The sequence below is a fragment of the Chelmon rostratus genome, chromosome 3 (assembly GCF_017976325.1).
Source record: "Chelmon rostratus isolate fCheRos1 chromosome 3, fCheRos1.pri, whole genome shotgun sequence".
NCBI classification, from domain to species: domain Eukaryota; kingdom Metazoa; phylum Chordata; class Actinopteri; order Chaetodontiformes; family Chaetodontidae; genus Chelmon; species Chelmon rostratus.
This window is the reverse complement of record NC_055660.1, coordinates 6,768,388-6,790,645: the sequence shown is the minus strand read 5'-3', so window position 1 is coordinate 6,790,645 and position 22,258 is coordinate 6,768,388. Positions and strand designations below refer to the sequence as shown.

General features: G+C 43.8%; 1 protein-coding gene across 1 annotated transcript in view; it reads left to right on the top strand.

The window, feature by feature from the left end:
- Nucleotides 1–21,061, top strand: part of grin2ab (glutamate receptor, ionotropic, N-methyl D-aspartate 2A, b) — an 84,856-nt gene extending 63,795 nt beyond the window's left edge. Inside the window, exons 9-20 of the mRNA XM_041934290.1 lie at nt 1,296–1,410; nt 1,529–1,731; nt 7,267–7,435; nt 9,300–9,453; nt 10,888–11,013; nt 12,637–12,866; nt 13,578–13,738; nt 15,543–15,730; nt 16,557–16,795; nt 18,622–18,805; nt 19,191–19,974; nt 20,059–21,061. Coding sequence (XP_041790224.1) covers nt 1,296–1,410; nt 1,529–1,731; nt 7,267–7,435; nt 9,300–9,453; nt 10,888–11,013; nt 12,637–12,866; nt 13,578–13,738; nt 15,543–15,730; nt 16,557–16,795; nt 18,622–18,805; nt 19,191–19,974; nt 20,059–21,061 — 3,556 coding nt within the window. The remainder of the gene's footprint in view (nt 1–1,295; nt 1,411–1,528; nt 1,732–7,266; nt 7,436–9,299; nt 9,454–10,887; nt 11,014–12,636; nt 12,867–13,577; nt 13,739–15,542; nt 15,731–16,556; nt 16,796–18,621; nt 18,806–19,190; nt 19,975–20,058) is intronic.
- The last annotated feature ends 1,197 nt before the right edge of the window (nt 21,062–22,258 follow it).

Below are 22,258 nucleotides of genomic sequence, written 5' to 3'. Positions count from 1 at the left end.
AGGGGGACAGGGACCTTTTATTTACACTTTACTCGGTGTGAGTGGAGCTTTGAAAGAGCACAGGCCTATTTCCGAGTCTTTGTAAAAACAGATGATTAATGCACCCCTCACTAATCCACCGTCCAACAACAATATTTATGTGTGTCAACTCTAATACCTCTCCTCCAGATGAGACTACATAAAATCCCACCTGTTTGACTTGGAGTGTAATTATCATAGTTTTCACCCGCAGGGCGCATGCTAAGCAGCACTCAAACCATTCCCTTTATGCATCTTGACTTTCTGTCGCAATATTTGAGTTTATGCATGAATCTTTCATAGCCCTGTGCCCTGTCCTGCTCACATAACAAACAAGCAGCGTATTTTAGCTTTCTTCTTTAACTCCTTCTTTTAGAATAATGCCTAAAGCATCTTTTGCATCTTTTGAATGCATCCATTAAATCCATGTTTACATGAATGATAATAAGACTTAACCAGTGAAGAAAATAATGCTCTGTATATATATGAAAGTGGACTCTTGTGCCAAATTGAAAAATGTTTGTGAAACAGAAATTTTGTCAAATGATATTTCAGTCAGATAGCATCACATACCCAACTCTGTTTGACACTGTGTCAAAATGAATCACACCATTTCTAATGAAACAGAACACAAGGCATTGAAGAAAAGTGTTGCCTGTTTAGGGCAGCTGCTGTCCCTCTTGTGATTTGGTCTTTTTAGTAAACTTCCTCAGACAGCTCTCCTTTCCCCCAGCGGGAATTCATACTGTTATCCCAGTCTTAACTCTGACAACATCCACTCCTTCTGAAAAATGTTTTAGAGTGAGTGTATTCTTAATCCCATATCACTGTGTGTGATACTGGTTCATTTACTCCTCTCTCCTGCTTCGCTTTAGCGAGTGTGTAAATGTTTCAGCAAAAGGATCTAGTTGCATATGCAAGATAACTGTAGTGAGTAAGAGAGTGAGGGCAGCCTTTTTGCACCAGTGGCTTGTCTTTCAGGCGTATATCTGTGGAGAAATCAATGCAGAATGTTGATGGGGGAGATATGTGGCCTCTGACTCTTCCCCCTCCTACACACTAACAGATGCACACACACACACACACACACACACTCAGGCATGCATGCACACACAGTGGGTGAACACAGCATTGATTTGAAGAGGATACTCTTGCAGTGATTACAGAGTGCTTAACTTGTTATTTCAAATGTATCTCGTTCTCACAAACACTTGAACAGATGCAAAACAAACACAAATAACAGCTTCCTGCTTTCTTTTTTCCCCCATTTGTTTCAGACACATGATGCACGTGTGGAATGAAGGCCGAGACTTATCTTTTACGCCAGATGGTTACCAGGCCAACCCCAAATTGGTTGTCATCGTGCTGAATAGTGAAAGGAAATGGGAGAAGGTAACAAATGAACACTGTGTTTTTGCAGAGGAGCAAGGAAATTAAAAAGTCAAAACACTTTAATTAAGATGGCTGTACCTGATTTCGTTTGTGTTCGTGTGTGGCTGCGCACACACAGATGGGGCGTTGGGAGAACGGGACGTTGTCGTTGATGTTCCCAGTGTGGCCGAGGTATAACTCCTACGGGGACGAGGACGCTGATGAAAACCACCTCTCCATCGTCACCCTGGAAGAGAAACCTTTCGTCATTGTCGACAATGTGGACATCCTCACCGGCACCTGCATGAGAAACTCTGTGCCCTGCCGCAAGCATGTCAAAGAGTAAGTAGACACACACTTCACGTGAACAACACCTACCCACCGCTCAAGAGCTGTTTAAAAGCCACACTTGTCCAAAGTTATGAAGATAAGGCTGACAATCCCTGAACTGGAGGTGTTGGAGGAGTTGAGACAGGTACTTATTTGCTCCTAGGACAAGTTCGATGTCAATGGGATGAAAGAGATGGTGTTAGCAAAGTTGTTTCTTGATCTCTGGAAGGCATTTGACCCTCTCTATTAGATCCACTTTCACTGTTTTCCATTACAAAAGAAAAGAACAGAATCGCTCCTCTCTAACCAGTCTCCATTTGTCTAAGAACATAATTGTCAATCAGTTGCCCTTTGCTTGTCCACTTTTGTTCTACAAGGATCTACAATGGGCCCACTCGTTTTTACTTTATATAATAATGACTCACCATCTGTTTGTCCTCCAGACTGAAATCCAAATGTATGTGGCTGACAGCGTGATATATCCACATGGTAGAACTGAAACACAAGTTAACACTAATCTGACAAACTCTGCGGTCCATGTGACAACTTGGTTGTCATTACATGCATGTTCTATAGGAACGTTTTGTAACCCAAATGTTTTTTATAAGGAGAAAAGATCCAGGGTTAGGGTTAGGGTTAACCCTAAGTTAAGTCAAATTCAATGTAGCTGTTCTCAGATTCATATATACTACATGTCAACTGAGGCAGCCAAGATGTACATCAGTGATTTTCCCACATTACTCACTATTGTGTTCTTTGTCATTGTGGTACAGAAGTAAACTGTATCCCAACTTCTGTCAGAGAGTTTAACACATACCGGCAAAGTGCTTCTCATTTAGTAATCAGTTCTGTCAGCATTAATAATTAATCGCTCTCTGTTGCTGTCAGCTCGCTAATGCCAATCTGTCGTTGTACTTGATTTTTGTTTCTGCTACCACTGTAATTGCTTGTGTTTCCCATTGTGGCCTTTGTTTCATTATTCCATTAATTCAGTGTGATTCATGTGTTGTTTTAGATGTACTGAACGTGTTGCTTGTTTTAAATATTACAATTACTAATTAGTAATGCTGCTTATTGTTATTCTCTATAGTACATATTGTCTCTCAACATTAACATGCGTCTTATTCATGTTCTGCATGCTTGTATGATATTTTAATAATGTTAGCATTTTTACATTTATTAAATAAATTTAATAATTGTGACCAGGTATAGAACCAAAAAAGGGCTGAAGCCATTTGAAACAACTGAACACTTAATTATACTTGAGGCTGAAATTTGAATATCACTGAACTGAATTGAAATTTGCAGTGAGCATCTGTATTTCTGTGGTTGAAATTTCGAGGAGGTGATTTCAAGTTATTTTGAAAATAACAAACAACAAATTCAGATGTAAAATTCAAGTTGGCAGGGTTTCCAGTCTCTACTCTGAACTTTTCTTTCTTTGATCATATGACCAACAGAGCATCATCCGAAACTTCAAGTCCATCTTTTCATCTTAAATTTTGTTGTGTTAACTCAGCCTGACTTTATTTTTTGGAATTTAGTCCCTTTGAGATTTGATATTTGAATTTTCTGTCTGACTTTGTAAAAGCTACAATGAACTTTCTGAAATTGCACTAGAGTTGAAGCAATTAGTTGATTCATTGATTAGTCAAAGGACAGGAAATTAATTGGCAACTATTTTGATAACTGAATAATGTCCATGTCAAATACCAATACATTCCCTTGCTCGAGCTTTCAGTTCTGAGGATATGATAGTTGAGGCAGAATATCTTTGGGTTTTAGACACATGGACAGACAAAACAAAAAGGAATCATTGTTTCATTATTATCTGACTGCAGACCAAACAATTAATCTTGTAACTGAGAAAATAAAGGACAGATTAATCAGTGATGAAGTTAATTGTCAGTTCCAGCTGTAAATTGCACAACTCATAATTACCTGCTGGAAATTTCAAAGAGGGCATTGAAACGAGATAAATTTAGACAAATAGTTCTTAAAGTGAAATATTTCAATGCAAAAAATTAATTGTTCCAGTATTCAGTAGTCGTTAAAGGTCACAGTTCAGTGTTTGTAACATTTAAATCTTTATTGCCTTTTTTGGTCTCCATACCAGGAATAAAAACTCACCTTTTAGCCAACTCCGGCATATTTACAGTTATGTCTATAACTGTGAAGTGTTCCTGTAAATGAAATAAATAAATAAATCCCAGCCTGAGCTGTACCTGGAGACAGAAAATGAAAAGGTGTTTCATGTGGGACGCTGCCCAACCTTTTGTCATCTCCCATCTGGACTGCTGCAGCTCCCACCACTCCAGGCTCGTAAAGTATTCTGTTCAGCAGCTACAAACCATCCAACGCTGCAGCCTGCCCTGTCTTCAACCTCCCCAAGTTCCCCTTTGTCGCCTCCTCGTTTGTACCCCGCCTCCCTCCCCACTGGCTGCCAGTGGCTGCTTGCATCAAATTCTAAATTCTGGTCCTGGCACTGAAGGCTCATCAGGGAGATACAAATGCATACAGTATCTGCAGGTTATAGTCTATCCGCACCCGCCAGCCTGTGCTCTGTGCTCTGCTACAACCGGCCACTTAGCTGTCCACTCCCTGCGGCGGCTACGTCATCGCTTCACCTGGCCTTGACTCCTCTTTCTACTGCTCCCTAATAGTGAAATGTCCTTCCCACTCCAGGCGGGACAGCAGATTTACTCCATATCTTCTATTGTGAAAAATGCCTCTTTCCCCTGAATGTCCCCATTTCCCATATCCTCCCTCTGCATCTGCTATTGAAAAAAGATCCCTTGTATTTGTTTATTTAGAGTTTTTTTATGCTTATTTTCAGCGTGTCTTTATCTGACATGATCACTTCAGGATCTCAGGAATATTTTGCTATCTGTTATCAGTGCACTAAGTCGCTGGTGATAACCGTATCCACTAATGGAACGGAAATATTTCACAAATTGACTTTCTTGTGCTGCTTCTTTAGATGTGATTATTCTTGTGTGTATATACACTTTTTTCCCACCTCCCCACTCACCACCTCACTGAATTTATATAACTTTTCTCCGCTGCAACAACAGCAGTGGGCTAAATGGCTTAAATCATCCTTTGTTAGTATATTGGTGCAAACAGATTTCAAATTCATATCACAATGAAACTAAATGTTATATAGATAAAACCTTTTTTTCACAAATTAACCATTTATAGATTAATTCAGGCCTTGAATTCATGATTTCACTTTATGATTGTGATTTTTGTCCCATCATATGTGGGTAAAGATTTCAGATCAGTTGAGTTTTTCTCTACTTATGTGACTTGTGCTTTTAAAAATCAGCTTTAGAGCCTTCTGTCAACAATAACTAGTCAAACAATACACTGGACTTTTCCCTTTGAAAAAACTTAAAAGGTGTTTTTATACTGGCTGAAGTATGTTGCAGGCCTTCTTGAGTGTGTAAACAATCCAGAGATATTTCTCAAATAGTCAGTAAAAGGGAAACTTTCTCAAAGAAACTTCCCTTGGATTCTATGACATCTTGGGTTTTGCTCCAATTATCCGCCATATATGAACTCCATAATAAAAGCCTCTCCATGACAAGACAAGGCAGCTTCTCTCTGCAAATGTCGACAATGAACAACATTAATCACAATTGCTGCAGGTTTATTTGTGGCTGGCTCTGTACTGTATCTGCATTGTTCATCACTTGGCCACAACACAGTTCAAACGCACAACTAGAATTCATCTTTGTTCATTATAACCTACCCATGACTGACAGCATTATTGTCATCATTTCAATGAATGTCAAAATCTGAATCAGACAATAGAAAACAGTTACAGTTTTGTGGACCACAATTAGGATGGGATAGAATAAGATAAGATAGGATACGGTGGTCATTGTTAGCCACAGGGGAAGTGCAAAAAACTCAACTGTAATTACTCTCTTTGAAGATTTATGAAATTTTTTTAACAAACACAATCCACCATATTAAAAGCTTTTGTGTCAGATGGACTCAAGAAGACAGACGGGAGATGCAACACAACAACAATTCAGTTTCTGATCCATGTTGTCATGACAATGCAGCACTGTGGGCACGCATAATTATCCAACTGAATCACCACAAGAGCAAAGTTGAACTTGTGACCTGATTTCTCAACCTGTGTCCAAAGCGATCGCTGGGGAAGTTTGAGTGGTCACAGGCCACGATGACTAGTCTCTTCTAGGCCCTCAATTGCATTACGTTTGTTGTTTCTGTGTCCAGCCACCCATGCGTACATACAGCGTACACACACCCAGCCATCCATAAGTGCTACGCTTACGCAGTCACTACTTCCATTTTATTTGTGCGTGTTTGTTGTTAGAAAAGTATGACATGAGTCAAGCAGATGTGTTGAATGTGTATCTCTGGGAGTCTATTGTTGTTGTTGGTGGTGTGTGTGTGTGTGTGTGTGTGTGTGTGTGTGTGTGTATGTGTGTGTTTACATAGTGACATAAGGACACAGAGAGGGCTCAGCTGGGAAAAGCTAATGTGTATATTATGTGTGCATTAGAACACCTGGGGCACATACTGTACATACGTAGACTCAAGCACATATGCATGTATACTATTTTATCTTTCTCTCTCTCTCTCTCTCTCACACACACACACACACACACACACAACCATTATGCTGTGCTGCAGATACAGTTGACTGTTGTTAAAAGATCTTTAAATCGTTTGATGGTTAAGTTCTTTGACAGTCATTCTCCACGTATGAATTCCTCAGTTCTTCATGAACTTTCTCTTGAATTTGAGTCAGCTGAAATGGGAAGTAAAAGGTCACAGAGTTAGTGTTCCAATCCATATACTCTATGCTACATGAGGTGGCTGACACGGGAATGGAATAAAGTTTTCATGGAAATACTTTTGAAAATGCTGGTAGGGTTTAATAGGTTATGAGAATCATTTGATCCTACATTTTAGTTAAGTTCTCTGCTCCGAGGTCCTTGGGGATGGCTGTCACAAAAGTTTACTTAAGCATCTGTTTCCATTCTGTGCATCCTGCTCGTGTACTTGCCCGGGACTGTATGTGTGTAGGTGCACTGTGAGTTTTGGAGAGGTACCTCCTTACGGACAGAATCAGAGTAACAGCGGAGGGAGGGAGAGAAGGACAGCGTAAAGGAATGAGGAGAGAGACGAGGGAAAGGACAGCTGATATTTTAATCATGTGGGTTGGTTGTTCTGCGCAGCCCAGCTCTATTTAAAGCCCAGCAGCATCTGCTCAGTACCCCTGTGTTTTCAGGCACTCAGGGAAACACACATACACACACACACACACACTCTCACACACCGTACAAGCTCTCTCTGCCCTTCAGCTGTATTTATGGTTACTCTGCACTGTCATAATTCTAGTTTTACAGTTTGATGGAATCACCAGATGTGGAACAAGCAGGCAGCAAGAGTACAGTTACACTCACACTTCACACAGTCGCCTTTAAACCACTGAAAATGTCCTCTAATATGAAAAATATGACCTGATTGTTTGTGCATATGTTTGTGTTTGTCTGTATGTTGCAGTAACAGCACGTCAGGTGGTTCCTACATTAAGCAGTGCTGCAAGGGCTTCTGCATTGACATTCTGAAGAAGATAGCAAGGAACGTCAAGTTCACTTATGACCTTTACCTGGTCACAAATGGGAAACATGGCAAGAAGATCAACAACGTGTGGAACGGCATGGTTGGAGAGGTACTTCCTATCTGTCTGTCTCTTTCTTCAGTACCATGTCAGTCTTTCTCTCTGCCTTTCTGTCTGACTATTGGGAAATACGTTTATTTGCTTTCTTGCCGAGTTAGATGAGAAGATCAGTACCAGTCCATGTTTCTGTGGTAAATACGAAGCTGCTGCCAGCAGCCAATTAGCTTAGTTTAGCATAAACACTGGAAACCGGGGGAAACAGCTTGCCTGGCTCTGTCTAACTGTACAAAAATCCACCCACCAGCACCTCTAAAGCTTACTAATAACACATCTTACAACTAGCTTCCAGTATTTATGCTAAGCTAACTGGGTTCTGGCTCATATTTAATGGGCAGATATGAGAGTGGTATTGATCCTCTTATCTTAGTCTCTCCGAGAAAGAATTTAAGTGTACAGTATTTATCAAAATTTCAAACTGTGCCTTTGCATTACATTCAACCTGTTGTGGCAGAACAGGTGAAGCAAGTCCTGTGAAACTGGTCAATTCTTGCCACATGACCTGCCGTGCATTTGCTGCATTACAACACACGCAAATAATGAATTTGTGCAAATGTCGCAACATCTGAATGGCCCCTAATGCCACTAATACCACTGTGTTTATTCTGACCATATTGTTTGTTCCTTCTTACAGTTGAACTCTACATGGAATTATAACTAAATGTAATAATTAAAGGAAATGTCTGATGTCATTGTATATTTCTTATTGTCAACAAATGCCATAAAAATTCCTCAGCCCTAAACCCATTTATTGTCTCACTGATGTGTTTTTAATAGTTTTTACACAACAATGGAGGTCTGTGGCACAGAGGAATAAGCCATCTCAGGCATTGGATACAGACACAATACATTAGAAAAATCAATTCATCGTTGGTTTTGGTCTTTTCTTGGGATTTGCTGACTTAAAGAAAAATATGAATCACCAGACTTATCCTTTAAAGCTGCAATTTGTGACCCAGTTGTAAACAAAGGTGTTACCTCACCACCAAGCCTTAAAAGACAGGACTGAAAGCTGCTATCATTTGTACTGTATACATATTCGTTCACTGATTTTTTAATTCTAGACAACAATATATAAGATTTAATGTTTTCTGACACTGACTGAAAAGTTTCTATGATTAATGTTTGTCTCTAGGCCAGGAAAAGGTTTATATTGTCAAACACGTTCACTTGTGAGGTACCACAAAGCGCTAATTTGTCATCATTAAGTCACACTCTTTAACTATACACCTGTAATTTATACATTCAGTGACATTTCCAGTTTAAGAGTACAGATTACTCTACAACAGGGGCAGAATGCCTCGAGGCTCACTTGATTGCTACCATTTATCTTTCCTGGAAATTATTTATTCAGTTAGATTAAATGAAAGCTAAGTGCTGCCACAGTAAAATCCTTAAAGGTTGAAACTGATACGTAAAACTTCTGATAATGGAACCTGACAATATGATCCATAGATTATAGTAATGTTTATGGGAGCAGACCACTAGAGGCCTGTAGACAATTAAATCTGTAAAAAATGTAAAATTTTACTACCTACTGAAAATTACATCTGTATAAGCAGAATTTCTGACTGTCAGAAGACATTCAAACATCCAGAAATGGTGGCACTATGAAAAAGACAGCTGTATTTTTTTTACTTTTCATCTGATATGGCTGAAAATGCCCTCCAACTACAGATGACATTCTGCGCTTATACCCTCAGTCACTGTGATATTTCATATCCAAAGTAAAAAGGAGGACGATGTCAAAGAGGGATTATCTGATGATGTCCAAATATTTACAGAACTCACTTTATTCATTTCTGCCAGTGTGTGTAGTGAGTCACACACTCAAACTGTTGTTCTCTCTGTCTACCAGGTGGTGTATAAGAAGGCAGTGATGGCAGTCGGTTCACTGACCATCAATGAGGAAAGGTCAGAGGTCATTGACTTCTCCGTGCCCTTTGTGGAGACTGGCATCAGCGTCATGGTGTCTCGTAGCAATGGGACTGTCTCTCCTTCTGCCTTCCTCGGTAAATCTATCTTTCCTTTTCCCTTCCTCAACCATGAATTTCCCCCTTTTTTTCCTTTCTTCTTTTTCTCTGTCTGTCCCCCCAGTGATGGGGGAGCAGGAAAAAGGGAGGTGCTTACATGTTGGCAAAATCTCTCACATAAAATGGAATATTTTATTCAGGCAGTGTATGCTGGCCAAATTCCACTTGTACCCTGACTTTATCTGGGCCTCAACACCCTCAGCACATTAATATTTCCAGCAGAGCAGAGGAAGTGGAGTGTGCCAGCTGTTTTTTGAAAAGTCAGCTCAGACAAAGCATTCTTCATACTCTCCTCTCTTCTCCTCCTCCTCCTCCTCTTCCTCCAGTTGTTCAGATGACTAGAAACTGAAGCGCTCCTCTGAGCTCGCCTAATGTCTTGTATTGTCATTGGAGCGAGACGGAGAGCGAGGGGATGTATTGGACCATGCGTGTGTTGGTCGCTGTGTATCAAACCATGTGTCACTATGAGTGTGTGTGTGGGGAAAAAAAATATGTGTGACACGGCGGGAATATATTAGGACATTTGTGTATTAAATCAAGGGTGTGTGGGGAATGAGTGTGCTTTGGCTGTGGGTACTGTATGTTAAGGGGTGAATGCTTAGTGTGTGTGTGTTTATATGAAAATGAATTGTATTTATGTCTGTATGTGTGTGTGTGTGTGTGTGTGTGTGTGTGCGTGTGTGTGTGAGTGAGTGTGTGTATTGAGCCTGGGCCAGGGTATCAGTGACGGTTCAGTATCTCTCGCACTCATATTAGAGGCACCTCAGTGCACAATCTCTCAGGGTTGGCTAACCCTGGCAGTCACATACTTACACATATAGTGACACACACACACACACACACATACATATAATTTGTCTGGGTTCAGCGTCTCTGGCACTCATCCCGCTCTCTGAACTCCTGCCCTGCTACACACCAAACACATGCAGACCCACACACACATGTGCACAGATTGCACACAAGTAGATCACATACACATGCCCACAGCAGGGCACATCAGATCACTTGGAGTTTGATTCTTCCCTCTCCCCCTCTGTCTCTCTCTCTCTCCTTCTCTCTCCCCCCTTCCTCTACCATCTCCCCCGCCCCAGGCCTCTCCCTCTCTCAGCTCTCATCCAAGGGAATAATGAGAAATATGGAAATGTGCTCCGTCAAACTCTCTGTGACTAACTCTCCCTCTCCTCCCCTCCCTGCCTCCTCTCTCACTCCGTCTTTCTCCCTTTCTCCCCTTCTCTGTGTCTTCTCTATCATCTTTTCCTCGCTTTATCTCCCCCTCATCCCTGTTCTCCTTTATTGAGTCTGTCTCCTCCTTCTCTGCGTCCCTCACTTTTCATGCATCTCCTGCTCCACCACAGTGTCTTATGTACTCGTGTCTCTTTAACTCTCTCCCTCTTTCTTTCTCCTTCCTCTCAGAGCCTTTCAGTGCATCAGTTTGGGTGATGATGTTTGTGATGCTGCTCATCGTCACAGCCATCGCCGTCTTCCTCTTTGAGTTTGTCAGTCCGCTGGGCTTCAACCGCAACTTAGCCCAAGGCAAAGGTAGGTTTACACACACACGATCAGGAGTATCACACCACTCATTCCTCCCCAGAGCAAGAAGCGCAACTCTAAGTTTCCCCTGGAACAAAAGAAGTGACCTGTTATTACTCTGACTTTAGATGGTTCATTTAATGCTACAGAGCATTAGCAATGCCCTTCCCAAAGCTAGTCACCAGCACTGTAATCTGAGGCATCATCAGAAATCAGAACCTGGAGCTGCACTGCTGGCTGCGAATCTGTGAATTAATGTTGTGTGCACACAAAATTACATTTTAGATTCATTTAACATTTAAATGAGCTAAAGGCCAAATCCAGGTGTAGCACATGAATTTTCTTTGAATTTCCTTGTAGCTAAACAGTGTGTCAAGTTTGCTAATTTTTCATCTTACACGCTGATTCAGCAGCAGTAAAACTATTCTATCTGTTTCACTTTTACAAATCCAGGAGAACAGTGTATGCGTGTATGTATAGAATAGCCGTTCAACATATTTGCTTTCTTTCCAGGAGTTAAATGAGAAGATTCATATCGCTCTCATGTCTGTGCAGTAAATATGAAGGCAGAGCTAGCAGCCATGTATCTGTTATCTTAGCACTAGCATAGCTCTATCCAGCAATAATAAAATCCATCCAGCAGCACCTCTAAAGGTCACTAATGAACACATTATATATATATATATAAGTGTGTGTGTGTGTGTGTATATATATATATATATATATACACACACACACACATATATAAATGTCCCAGCAGTAACTTCACTGACTTTCTAACTTCACTGAAGTTCTGACTTTCCTGACTTCCAGTCTTTATGCTACGATAAGCTAACTGGCTGCTGGTTCCTGCACAATATTTACTGTACAGACTTGAAAGTGGTATCAACTTTCTCACCTAAATCTTTGGAAGAGAGAAAGTAAGAAAGCAAATAAGTGTGTTTCCCAAAATATTGGAGGTTGGGCTGTGGTGCATTATAGAGCTACACAAGAAACGAAGGGAGACAAAGGGGGAGAGAGGGATCTGTGTGTCGAAACATGGATGATAATGTGATATACGGCTTAACCATTCGGATATTAGAACGCCCAAGTATGAAACATTATTGATTCCCATTTGGAGTTTGCTTCACTGTGCATTAGTGCTCACGGCTGGAAAACCAAATTGTGTTCTGTCTTATTTTCTGGAAGACATTAGTTGGATTCGGTTGTACAGTGGTTTACTTACATCATTAGTTTATGGCTTTGAATCAAGGTCGATCTAGCTGACCAAAAGAAGTTCTGGTTTTCAGCTATTGATTATGTTTGTAACCCAAGCAAATGAGTAATGTGTGAGCATGAATACAGAATTAAGAAATACTGTCACATTTTATCACAATGTCACCTCTCTAATGAAAGCATGATGCCCTCAAACTAGATCTTAGGACTATTTGTTTTAACTTTTCTTTTGGAAGATTTTTTGTTGTAAAAAAAAAAGTGGAATGTATGATGATGTTCAAAAAATAGAGGCACTGTAATGATGCTTTTCAGCATTTTTCCATCTGAAAATGTGAGTTTAAGGTTTACCTGCCTTGGCCTTTCTTGGTCCCTCAGCACATTGATTTCTCCCTCTGCTCCCCTGCCTCTCGCTCTCAGACCCACATGGACCATCATTCACCATCGGTAAGGCCATATGGCTGCTGTGGGGACTGGTGTTCAACAACTCTGTGCCCGTGCAGAACCCAAAGGGCACCACCAGTAAGTTCATCGTATCAGTGTGGGCTTTCTTTGCCGTCATCTTCCTGGCCTCCTACACTGCCAACCTGGCCGCCTTCATGATCCAGGAAGAGTTTGTGGACCAAGTCACTGGACTGTCTGACAAGAAGGTGGGATTTCACACATATGGACATGGCAGAAACACACACACACACACACACACACACAGAAGAAGCTAAACGCATTCACAGTCAGGGTTGCTCTTGTAATGGATGCCAGCCCTGCGGCCAGACAGGACTCTCCAGGGAGCGCCCTTGGGCTTCAACAGCCCAAACCCTCTGGCCGTAGCTGTCACCACACTAACACTGCCAGCACAGCAGACCCAGGGGCGCACACAGACTCACACACACGCAGGCTGCATAGATCAAAGACGGGTGTGCGTGTTTGTTTTTGGAAGTGTGTGTGTGTGTGTGTGTGTGTGTGTCGTTTGCAGAGGCTGGCAGTGTCAGCAGAACCCTAGCCAGTCTTACGCTAGACTGGACACACAATGATGATGACTGATGAGTCCACTCCACTGTCTCTCCCTCCTCTCTCCTCTGTCTCTTCTTGTCACTCTCTACTCCTCCTCTCTCCTCCTCTCTATGTGTCTCTCCTTCACTTTAACACTTTTGTTCCCTCTCTTACTTGGACTCCTTTTCTCCTCTTCCTTTTTCTCTTACTGTGTCTCTTCTTGCTGTCTCTCACTCATGCTGTTTGTGTTTTAGCGCCTTTGTTTTGATTTTTTCTTCTTCTTTTCTTTTTCCGTGCTACTGTCCCCGCCTGTCAATTCCACGCTTTAAACAATCTGCCTTTCTTCTGCTCTTTTCCTTCTTTCCCTCCAGTTCCAGAGTCCATACTCCTATTCCCCTCCATTTCGCTTCGGGACAGTTCCAAACGGCAGCACCGAGCGTAACATCAGGAAGAACTATCCAGATATGCATCAGTACATGACCAAATACCATCAGAGTGGCGTCCAGGATGCGCTGGTCAGCCTCAAGACTGGGTACTGTAAACTTGTCAAGTCGACTCACATCAGGTTGAGATTTATTATACCTGAGAGGGTAATTCTGTTTGCAGACAGGCTATATGCTTAAGAACATGTGAAAACAAACAAAAAAGACATTGCATCACACAGAAGCCCGGCCCCATGGGGCCCAGCACTAGCTCATGCTAAAATGCTGCAGTAACTGTGCTCAGTGTTTCTGTCACTGACGGTAAAATGCAGACTGTCTGCAAGTGCTCATTATTGAGTCTTGTTGCTGCTGGAAAGAGGGAGCTGCCAAAACAGGGAGAGTGTAATTTGTTCTGGAGTTTGCTACCTTTATTCTCCCTCCTAAACGCACACTAATGGAGGGATGGCTGCAGTGCTTTTATTTGTTCATTAGTTTTGCGCGCTTTGATCTTTAGGGTATTTTCTCCAAATATAAATTTACTTTTTCCTTTTCCCTCTCTCGCAATTACTTCATTGATACAACACATCAAATAGAAAAGGTTTGTTTCTCATATCTCATGTGTTTGGCATTGTTTATACAGCATCAAAACTGTATAATTAATGTGTTCAGCAGAATCATCAGTGTTTAATTTAGTTCTTCAGCAAGATTGTTTGTTTACGCTGAAGAAAGTTGGAGTTGTAGTCAAAATTTCCGTCAAGTCATGAAATACGCTGTGACACGAAATACACGTTTAAAATGAATACACAGTATATTGTTTTCAAGTTCTGTATGCATTTAAATGAATGAATAGTCTGAAATTATCTGTGCAGTTATCAAACAACAGAGATTAAATGACTGCATTTAACATATGCCCTTTGGTGAACAGTTTAATTCAAAGTGTTTCATATTAATGCATACATATCTAGCATGGAGGGGACCCAGGGGGATTGCTTTGTACCAGGGTGGAGTCATTGATATATATAGAACCGTTTTCTTTGCTCATAATGAACAGGGTTTTGCTGCCATATAAGCTGGTGATATCAGCTTCTTGTTACATTGTGTTTGGTTAACAGTCATACATCAGCTTCAGTTTTTGCTGAGCTCAGATGTATCAGACCCACATAAGGGGATTGTCGCGTCAGATACAAATTGCGGTTTCTTAGGTTGAATTCAGCTTGTCATGTCAGAATAATGGCAAAACCTGCGAGAAAAAGATTATAGCTCAGTGCGAACAAAGACATCCTCCTGTGAGTGTGCCAGCATGCACACCGGAGAGTGCTCTCAGTCACAGAACAAGTCCAGTCCATTGGGCTCAGTAGTAGTGTTGTGGTCTTCAATACTAAGGCCTGATGGATCAGGTAGTCCTCTTTTACCATCAAATGAACACAAACCCCAAATTCGTTCTAAATCTAAAAGATTTTTCCATTGAAATAGATTTGCATTGAGAAAAAACATCCAGAGTCACAAGACAGAACAATGTTTCCCTTCATTAACTATGAAGCTACAGCCAGCAGCGAGTTAGCTTAGGATAGCCTAAGAGACTGGAAACAGACTGAAGCAGGTAGCCTGGCTCTGTCCAGAATCTGCAACAAACTCCTACATACATGGTTTGTTTGCTAAGCTAGCAGCCCAATGGCTTTAGCTTCATATTTCACAGACAGAGACGAGAGTTTTTTTATCTAAATTGTTTTTAGATATATTTCAGAAAAGTGAGAAGAAATACACCTAATACCTAAATTTGGGTGGCAGAAATATGTTGTGTGTTGTATATTGTCACACCGTTGATTTATCATGCAACCCTTTAAGGGGTCCCAACCCAGAGGCCAGAAACTCCTGTTCTAGATAGTAAATCCAGAATGTGTGGTTCCCTTACAGAAAGCTGGATGCTTTCATCTACGATGCTGCGGTGCTGAACTACATGGCGGGCAGAGACGACGGCTGTAAGCTGGTCACCATCGGCAGCGGTTACATCTTTGCCACCACAGGTTATGGTATCGCCCTGCAGAAAGGATCCTACTGGAAACGCCTGGTTGATCTGGCCATACTGGGCATCATAGGCGATGGTGAGACACTCGTAGGCACCCACATTCTGCACATTTCAGTCACACTGCCTTGAAGTTTAAATTTCTAAGTTGTTCCAGGCCTTTAGTGTGATTACACTTGTGCCATTGCTCAGCTTTCCCTCCTTCCTCCCCATCCCCCAACACTCTCCCTCCCTCCTCCCTCCCTCAGTCAGAAAGCTATCAGGGGCTAGTCTTAACACACCATTTCATCATCATTACTCTGTGTGTGTGTGTGTGTGTGTGTGTGTGTGTGTGTGTGTGTGTGTGCGTGTGTGTGTGTGTGTGCGTGCGTGTGTGTGTGCGCGTGTGTGTGTGTGTGTCCACCGTGTCCTGGTATGTTTACTCCTCCAGATTGTTCAGTATAATAAGCTGTGAGATGGTGCGAATGGAAGAAGTCAGACAGAAATCAAACTGCTGAAACCACTAAAGCGCTTCGCTTCACACCCGGCCTTTTTATTCAGGGCAAAGACCCGCATGCGCATGCGACACACAAGCACACTCCAATAATAATTCCTCCCATCTTTCCTTATCACTCCATCACTATCAATTCTCCTCCCTCCTCCTACAACCACTTTTTCACTCCACCTCCTGTCTCCTTTCCATTACAATCTATTTACCACTTCACCTCTCTCCCCTCCTCCCTTCTCCTCTCCATCTTCCCTCGTAATGATACGCCCTTTTTCCCACCATATCTCTCTTATTCCCTCTACCGCCCATCCCCTCCCTCTCTTTTTCGCCTCTCCCTGCTTCCATTCCTTTTCCGCCATTGCTCACCGCTATCTGCTGCCAACTTAAACCTTCGCCTTTTTCTCCATGTTTCCAACAGGTGAGATGGAGGAGCTGGAGGCCCAGTGGCTGACTGGGATCTGCCACAATGAGAAGAATGAGGTGATGTCCAGCCAGCTGGATGTGGACAACATGGCGGGTGTCTTCTACATGCTGGCCACAGCAATGGGCCTCTCCATCCTCACCTTCATCTCTGAGCACCTTTTCTACTGGAGGCTGAGATACTGCTTCACTGGAGTCTGCTCTGGGAGGCCGGGTCTGCTCTTCACTATCAGCAGGGTGAGGCAAAGGAAATGCATCCTGTAACCGCTCTCCACTGCGGCAACCTCTCAGGAACCTTACCTGCAGGAACATGGTCCAGTTTTGGTTCCTGGGTACCGTTTTTTGCCCCCTCACTGAGAATCTTCAGTGCTGAACGCCACCCCCAAGAGTGCAACAACTGATATACAGCATTGATTCAGTTTGTAAAAAAGCGCTAATTCTTGCAATATCAATATTAGGACTCGGGATGGGAATTTCTTGTATTGTTATTGACATTTAAAAAGTAAAGCTGACTTGCAGACTACTCTAAACGAGAATGAGATAAAGCCAGAGTGGGCAAAACACACAGAGAATCATCAAGAGAAACAAAACTTAACTGTATTTGCAAATTGTGTCAACGCGGCTCCACACTGAAGCAGAAAAATAAGAGGGAAAAAAACTCTGCACATTATTACGACTCTGAAGACAGCCGTCAAGCCTTTGTGGTGTTTAACAACATCAATTCAAACATCCCACAGTAAGTTACAAAAACGATTACTCTGTTGCTGCCTTGTTGTGCGCAAAAAAATGCATCTCAAACAAAGCAGTCGGTTTTAAATCCTTTATCTGTCTCATTTGCGTAATCTTCATGGTTCTTCAGATGCGCTAAAAATGTGAACAGGAATGGCAAAAAAGGGACTTTTAGTCGTGTGAATGCCTGAAATGTCTCTGAAACTCTTCAGATTGATACAGTTAAGCAGAAATACAAATCTCTGGACGTTTGTGTGTGTGTGAAACACACACACAATAGTCACTGTTAAGATATAGAAGGAATCTGGGATTGTGTGTGTGTGATAAAAGAGGAAAGGGGGGATAGTGTGATTATAGAGCCCAGCTGCAGTAGAGATGAATTTACTGCTGTGCGTATGGACGGCGGGATAGAGGAATCAAACAGCTAAGAGGATGATGTGGACACACACTCGTGTATATATATATATATATATATATATATATATATATATATATATATATATACGCACACAAAGCTCTCTCTGTATCCCTCTCTCACCCACACACAGATACACCAGTCTGGTCTAGCAAAGTTAAAAATGGTAACACATATGCAGGTGCGGTGAGGTGAGGGACAGACTTGACCACACACAAACACACACGCACACACACACACACACACACAGGGCAGACAGACAGATGTACACACACGCACAAACCTTAATAGACACACACACACACACACACACACTCACAACAGAAATGGGCACACCCAGACAGACCATTCTTTCATTATTCATATGTCATGTCTCTGTGTTCGGCAGGGCTTTTATTCCAGACGAGCAGCATTTCACACATTAAGTGTTTTACAAAGAGTATGATGTGTGTGCGTGTGTGTGTGCGTGGATGAGTGTGTGTGTGTGTGTGTGTGTGTGTGTGTGTGTCTGTCTCTCTGTATGCACATGCCGTTACAGCAGCGATACTGGAGGTTAAGTGGCTTCAGGAATAACATCTCCTTGCACTCAACGGCCCCCTCCAGTGACATCATCACCTAAATTTAATTTTCCCGGCGCCTCTGCAAGCAGTTCATCTGAAAAAAGCGGAGATTATCTCTTCTAGACACATTACAAAACAAAATGAGGTTAAGGTTTGCAAGAAACGCACCAGAGAAAAGGATGCAGAGGTCTCTCTTAATTTACCGTGCAAGGAAATGAGTGTTGTGCCATGTTTGAACTTTCTTTTTGTGAAGTCACTGAGTTGGGAATTCACTTCTATTATCTCTCATGTCTCTCCTCTCCTCTCCTCTCCCTTCCTTTTCTTTTTCTTTTTTTTCTCCTCTCCTTTCTTCCTCTCAGGGCATTTGGAGCTGTATCCATGGCGTTCATATAGATATGAAGAAAAAGACTCCTGAGCTCGACTTCAGTCCTCAAGCCAACATGCTGCATCTGCTCAAGTCTGCCAAGTCCATGGCTTTGTCTTCTCCCAAACGCAACACTGTCCTCCTGCAGCCAAGCATCCTTGATGTGATGACAGGGAAAGGTACTATAACTCTGTTACACACAGTAAAATACAGCGTATATTTGAATAACATTTATAACAAAGCTCATAGATTGGACTGTCACAGAGCAGCTAAACATGGCAGCTAAACTGTGACAGGACTGCTCACACGTACAGAGGTTACTCTGACTTTCTATACCGTCTACCTATGCAGATCTGAAGGTGACTTCCTTCACCTTGTTGTGGGATCCAGATTGTAATCTTATTGACTGTCATGTACAAGCTCACTTTATGATTAGAAAGACATTAGATGGCACACACAGCGTGCCAGGCCTGATGATATTGTATCAGTTACCTGGTTGAGCATCCATCCGAACATCCATCTGTTGTATCTGTTAGCTGAGGTGCATCTCTCCTTGTCTCCTAGGTAACTCACTCCATAGTCTGCCCCCGAAGGGTCCTGGTCTCTATAGCAACGCCGCTGGTCCGCAGAGTTTCCTGTCATTGTCCGGGCGACACAAAAACCTCCTCAACAACGCTGCGCCGTTTCCTACGCAACAAAAAGCCCCCACTCTCCAAACCAGCCCCAACAAGCCTCAGCTGTCAATTACCAACGACAACGGCAAGGCCCGCCTCACTGGGCCGGCCTGCTCTGCATCAAAACCTCGAGCCTTGTGGAAGAAAAGTGTGGAGACACTGAAGACCCAGCCGACTGTCGTATCTCCAGGCTCCGGCCCAAGCCCCACCCCAGGTTCTGGACCTGGACCTCCACCAATGAAGAGCCAGCGCTACCTGCCTGAAGAGCCACCGCACTCTGACATCTCAGAGTGCTCAAGCCGGCCGCCATCACACAAAGATTCTGATTCCATGGGGGCGAGGGGTGGATTCAAGCCTATCAATCAGTTGAGGAAGAGGGGTGGGGGAGGAGGAGGAGGTGGGGGCGGAGGATCCAAGATCTACTCTATTGACTCTGACCAGGCCAGTCTCCAGTCCGCTCCACCCTACCAGCGAGACAGCCAGGGGGGAGGTGACGACCACAGTTACCCCCCTGACCTGTTTCCACCTGACAGCACATACTCACACACACACTCCCACCAGGCAGACGCACCCATTTTGCAGCTGAGTGCCAGCCTGCTGCACCACAGTCACAGCGCAGAGGCTGACCTGCACTCTCTGAAGGACAAGAAATACAGCACCTACACACACAGCAGGTATCATGTTCATCAGAAAATGGCGGTGTTTCAAGTACTTTTACTGTGTTTTTCTGTGTAATCAGTCATTCTCTCTCCCTGCAGCGGGAAGGACAAAGCTGCAACTTCATTCGACGCTCCAGGTGCGGGATCGGGGACACAAGGCGTCAGGCCCGGCCACTGTCGATCCTGCCTGACCAAGCTGAGCGGCTTCTCCGGCCTTTACACCGTCCGCTCCCCACAGGCCCGCTGTGACGCCTGCGCCCACCTGGGAAACCTGTACGACATCAGCGAAGACCACCTGCACTCACACTACTCCCACACGCACACTCACCCACACAGCGGGGACATGTTCACACACTACCTTCCCCAGAGCGAGCTGGGCCTGGTGGGCGAAGGGGACGGGCTAGTCAGCCACTTCGAGCCCTCCCCTTCCTCACCGTCTCCTCTTCCCACCCCTTCGTCGGCGCAGCACCTTCAGCTGAGTCGACAGCACTCCTATGAGAACGTGCTTCCGGACGGCATTCCCGAGCGGCAGTCGCAGCAGCACACCCACCTGCGGGGGCTGAGCCTGCCTGACAGAGATCGGGAGCGGGAGCTGACCCTGGACGAGGGGGCCTATGCTAATGTTCTCACAATGCGCTCTGATCGTCCGTTCAGCAGCCGCAGCCCCCCCTCTCCATCACCCTCCCACCACCATAGCCTGGACGCCCCTTTGCCCCTCCCCCGGCGCTCGAAGAGTCTCTTCCCCGATCGCCCCTCTCACAACCCTTTCCTCCAGTCAGCCCCTGGCACAACACAACGAGATCCCGCCCCCCAGGCTGTCACACGCATGCCACAGAGAAGTTCCGCCCACGAGCTCTATAAGCAGCGAATGCCGCTGTCGCTTACCCTCGGTAACCATGGCAGCCATCACAACAACCAGCATGGCGGCCATGTCGACCAACAGGTGTTCTACCCTCAGCAGGAGCCCCCTGTGGTGGCATACATGGTCCCACCTGCTGCCTCTCAGCCAATGAGCTATGTGACAGCGCCGCGAGCCTCGAGCGCAGGCGGCAACAGGCCCCGGCTCTACCGCCGCATGCCCAGCATCGAGTCTGACGTCTGAGGGTCACACGCGACACACTTACTCTCACCGAAACACACTAACACACACGCATGCAAGAAAGAGGTGTGTGTGACCGGACCAGGCAGCTCTGATTCTAAGCACATATACAGAAACACACGCACACAGACACACACACAGGTTAAAGACGGGAAGTTCTGCACTGGACTAAAAGGTTAGTGGTGATGTTGAGTAAATAAATCATTGTTTCTTTATCACACCCTCTATAGGGCAGGGTTGGGGCCACAGGGACACCTGGAGGCACAATACAAGATGAAGAGTGTGTGTGAGTGTCAGTGTGTGTACTAGCCCCAAGCTGTGGGCAACGAGGCACAAACTGACAATACGTCTGACAAGACAGATCGAATTCCTGGTGGAATAAGAGGGACACTGTACACGGAGTCTAACACCAACAGTGCGACGGGATGGAAGATACAGCAGTGTGTTTGGAAGACGAGCCGACTTGTCCCGCCCTCTCACCAGCCTCTTCGAGGTGACGGGGACACAGAAAACCCCTTTCTCTCTGAGATTACACACACACACACACACACACATTCACCTATACACACCCGCCCCTCTCCAGGACTTTCCTGTTGCACTATGATTTCTACAGTCAACCCGTATGTTGTCTGAGCCTCCAAACTGCACTGCCAGCATGGCTTAAAGAGTAGTAAACTACACTAGAGTAATCCTTGACTTGAATGGAAATCACTATATTTGTAATGGACTAGACTGGGATGGCGGGCAGCTGGTCAGGACAAAGGTCTGAGAAGTGTACCAGCTCCTGCCCGTAGATGTACAAACACTTGAACACACACACGCACACTGTGTCTGTTTTTAGGGAAGGAGTAAAAACTAGCGACTGTTTGTTATTGTTGATGTCAGTTAATTGAACATTCCAAAAAGTGGACCAAACATGGTCGCCAGTAAAAGCCTATCAGGACGACAGTGTGTGTTCTAGTGTTTCTAGATCTAGAGACATACAGTATAGCATCCTTGCTTCCTCTCTTAGCTAGCCTTCAGGTCATACTGCATGCTTCCTACTGCCCTGTGTTACAGTTAAACTCCTATACAGGGTCATATATGCACACACGCGCACACACATATATGCACATACACACGCACACGCACACGCACATGCACATACGCAGTAGTCTAGGATAGTAGTTTAGGGTGGGTGTGTGTGTCGAGGCTATGAGA